General features: G+C 45.3%; 1 protein-coding gene across 1 annotated transcript; it reads left to right on the top strand.

Moving 5' to 3' along the window:
• Positions 1-1,642: 1,642 nt before the first annotated feature.
• lrrc18b (leucine rich repeat containing 18b) lies at positions 1,643-3,115 on the top strand. Its single transcript, XM_056430461.1, has 2 exons — positions 1,643-1,903; positions 2,693-3,115. Exons 1-2 carry the CDS (start codon positions 1,643-1,645, stop codon positions 3,113-3,115), a joined length of 684 nt encoding a protein of 227 aa, XP_056286436.1.
• Positions 3,116-3,951: the final 836 nt, after the last annotated feature.

The following is a 3,951-nucleotide window of genomic DNA, read 5'->3' as shown; positions in this document are numbered from 1 at the left end:
TTATTATTATGTGATACATGATATAATCGTTTGCTCTTTAATTGTATCGGTGATGTAATAATGCAGCACTCTGACTACATGTGTTCATCTAACCACATATTCTGCTTAGGTCCATATTTCATGTTGTTTAGCCTTTTTAATTTAGAAGAACAATATCCTAATAATTTGGTGAAGGTGCAGAATGGCTGTCCATCTTTGAACCAAATCATACAAGTGGATGAGGTCATTCTGCCTCATTTACTCTTCTCTGACAGTTTTTGGGATGTACCACATTTGCTTCAAAAGGTGTCATTCCTCAAATATTCACATTCATCTCACACGTTGCAGCTTCTTAAGCGATGTCCCTCTCAGGGAAACTGTCTTGATTTCAAGGTGAAGATACGAGTGAAAGGACAGCACCACCTGCTGGTGGTCTAGGAGTACTACGTGGCGAAAATGTGTGGTGAAAATTATTTATTTGTCAGTATACTATATAAACTACTATAGCTATAGTTACTTTAAAATTAGTTTTAATCAGGATTTTTTTTTTTTATTATGCTTTTGATGATTTTATATATTTTTTAAAAAGATGTTTATCTTCTTGAAAATAATTGTTTGATTTTTATAAATCATAACTTTTGCATGTTTTCTATCACCATAAACAAACATTTTTTTTAAACGTGTGAAAAATGTGTTTGTTTTGAGACGGACCGAGAAATAATTATATATTATATTATTTTTATTATTTTTATTATTATTAATAATAATAATAATCCATTAAGAGCGTACGACTGTGACTGGAATATGCCAAGTTAAAGTGCCGCGCAGGTGACCTCCTGGAGATGTATGATTGTTAACGTTAAGCAGGCGAGGATTTAAAATAATTCAGATAATTCATAAATATCCAGGATACAAAATCCACTGCACAACTCTGCTCAAATCAGTTTTTTTAAATAGTTTTTTTATTATATCGCAAAAATGTCATGTAATCAGCAGATCAGTCTCGCTGCTTTTTTTTAGAGGCCTGGAAACCACAAGGCCTTCACTATTATCTAATATAATAATCTTTTAAATTGCAGACACCAGGAGAACCACAGTGGCCTGCAGTGGCCTGCAGTGACCTGCAGTGACCTGCTCACAGACCGAGAGCCAGCAGCCGTTGCCTGGAAACAAAAGAAAACAAATCCCTCGTCCGGGCCGAGCGACGCAGTCCGCTCTTTTCTTATCTCACAACAAATCTGACTTTATTTGACAAATCTTTTCCTTCTCAGGAGATCAGAAGGGTCACGTTGCAGGACGTGTGTGCTGGATCCAGGGAGGCGGACGCTTACTGCTGGTAAGGAATCAAAGATGTATTTATTGAATGAAGTTAATCTGTTTAAAACAGCCAGCTGTTGACATGAGCCTTCATTAGTTTGCAATAAAACCTCTTATGGGTTTTACTTTGTTCTGACGCTTTGTCGTTTAGCTCCAGTGAATAAATGAAAGTATCATTAATTTTTTTTAATGTAAAAATTGCATCATTACAAACTGTAAAACACCTGCAAAGTGTTATTTAATCTGCGTTTGTCCCAATGGGTGATGATGTCATGAATATCTACTGGATCGTGCTGGGTACCGTGACCTTTGACTCCCCCGGTCCCCCGTCCTGTGTCTCTCCAGAATGGCCGAGAGGAAGAAACCCAAACGGGCCGGGGGGGAGAAGACGATGACCCTGAAGAAGGTCCAGAGCTGCGTGGAGTTGACGCAGGACAGCAAACGCCGTCTGGACCTGAGCTTCAAGGCCGTCGCCGTGGTGCCCAAGGTCGTCCGGGCGCTGAGCGACGTGGACGAGCTGGACCTGAGCCGGAACCTCATCCGGGCGCTGCCCGACTTCATCCGCAGCTTCGTCCGGATCCGCCTGCTGGACCTGCACAGCAACTACGTGAGTGGACATGTGACCCCCCCGCCCCCCCCTCGGAGGTCCACGCTCACGAAACCTCAAAGGCCGAGTGGTTACCATGCAGGGGAGGTATTGAGTTGCATTGTGGGAAGTGTAGGCTCCAATCGTTTTTGAAGCGTTTCTCACATTTAGGATTACGATTCGGCCATTTTGGGGTCCTTTGACTCTCTATATTCCGTGTATTTATTAGTTAGTAAGATTAGTTCCTGGACGTATCTTTACATTTTAAATATGTATAATAGAGGCTTTAAAACTCTAACTCAAGACCCCTGAAAGAGATGGTGTGTGTGTGGGGGGGGGGGGGGCTCAAAATCATGGAATAATCTGTGCTTTCTGTTTAAATCTTGAAGCTTTTTTTGTGTTTATTGCGTAACGTTAATTAATATAATTATTTACAAATATTAACATATTGTGTTTTTAGGGGTTTTACCAAGTTGGTGTTTGAGTTTTATTGATGGAATGTGTCACATGTCACTTTTTAATGAGTCATTTTAATGTCTGATACACCACCTCCCTCCCCCACACACACACACTCACACAGAAACACACACACACACACTCACACAGACACACACACACACTCACACAGAAACACACACACACTCACAGACACACACACACACACACTCACACAGACACACACACCCTCCTCTTTGTCTTTAAAAAAAAAAGTAGATCATACACATTATGACAGCATGAATCCGGTGTGTGTGTGTGTGTGTGTGTGTGTGTGTGTGTGTGTGCATGTGTGTGTGTGTGTGTGTGTGGCAGCTGGAGCAGCTCCCCGTGGCCATCGGCCGCCTCCGCAACCTGCTGGTCTTGAACCTGTGCAACAACCGTCTGACGAGCCTCCCCGACGAGCTGGGCCTGCTGACGGAGCTGCACACGCTCCACCTGTGCATCAACCGGCTGGAGGCGCTGCCCGCCTCCGTCGGCGCCCTGAAGGAGCTGCGCCGCCTCGGCCTCGCCGACAACCGCTTCGGCCGCGTGCCCGGCTGCCTGTCGAGGCTCGCCAAGCTGCAGAGCGTCAACCTGAAGGGGAACCCCTTGTTCGCCCCGCGGGAGGCCGGGCCGGCCGGGCCCGGGCCCCCGGCGGTGATGGAGGGCCTTTACCTGGCGACGGACAGCGTGCTGTGCGAGGGCTGCAGGAGCACGTGCCGAACAGAGAGGAAGGCGTTAAAGGAGGGGGCGTGACCCAGGGGGAGAGGGCGGGGCATACGGGCAGGGGCCATTGGGGGGGGGGGGGGAGGGGCATACAGGGCAGGGACCAGCGTGACCCAGGGGGAGGGGGCGGGGAATATTGGCAAGTGCCAGCAGTGACTTTGGGGGCGGGGCATACGGGCAGAGGTCAGGGTGATCGGTTGGAGGGGGCGGGGCATACAGGGCTGGGGCCAGCGTGTCTTTGGGGGGAGGGGGCGGGGCAACTTGATGACCACGATTGGTGCAAGAAGAAAAAAAGTAATAAAAACAAAAGTGAAAAGGAAGTGTTGTTGGACCCTCAATTGAATAAGTTGCATCTGCTGTTTTGAAACTAAGGAGCCAAATAAACACAAATACATTAAGACAAAACATCAAAAAACAACAAAACTGATTTTTTTTTCTTTTATGTTGCTCCAAAGCAGCAATAATCAAATTCTGAGGACAGATCTCACACTTGATGTGTATTAAATGTCTAAATGAAGAGCGTGTGCTGGTCTGTGGACTTTACTGCATGCGATGACGACCTCTTTGCCCTAGAGGGCAGCAGAGAGCACGAGGAGCAGCATGACCAGCACCCTGGTCAATGACGTCATCGTCATTGATTCTGGATTTCTTAACAATAAACTGTCTTTAGTAGCCGGCTGTCGATACTCTGACTTAATGAATGCAAAGTATATATATATATATATGAGTGTATATGCTCATAAATGATAAACGTGACTTGTTTTATCACTATCCTATAAATAACCACAAATACAAATCCTATTGAATTTTTACTTCATGATTAAATCAAAATGTATTCTACCACTATGGGCTCCTGAAACCCTCCT

The sequence above is a fragment of the Pseudoliparis swirei genome, chromosome 13, assembly GCF_029220125.1.
Source record: "Pseudoliparis swirei isolate HS2019 ecotype Mariana Trench chromosome 13, NWPU_hadal_v1, whole genome shotgun sequence".
Taxonomy (NCBI): Eukaryota; Metazoa; Chordata; class Actinopteri; order Perciformes; family Liparidae; genus Pseudoliparis; species Pseudoliparis swirei.
This window is presented reverse-complemented; position numbering and strand designations above follow the sequence as displayed.

What these genes read in the sequence shown, in the direction of transcription:
- lrrc18b (XM_056430461.1), top strand. Translation starts at nt 1,643, where the DNA reads ATGGCCGAGAGGAAGAAACCCAAACGGGCCGGGGGGGAGAAGACGATG. An exon ending in TGGACCTGCACAGCAACTAC is followed by an intron (nt 1,904 to 2,692) that starts GTGAGTGGACAT and finishes TGTGTGTGGCAG; the next exon opens with CTGGAGCAGCTCCCCGTGGC.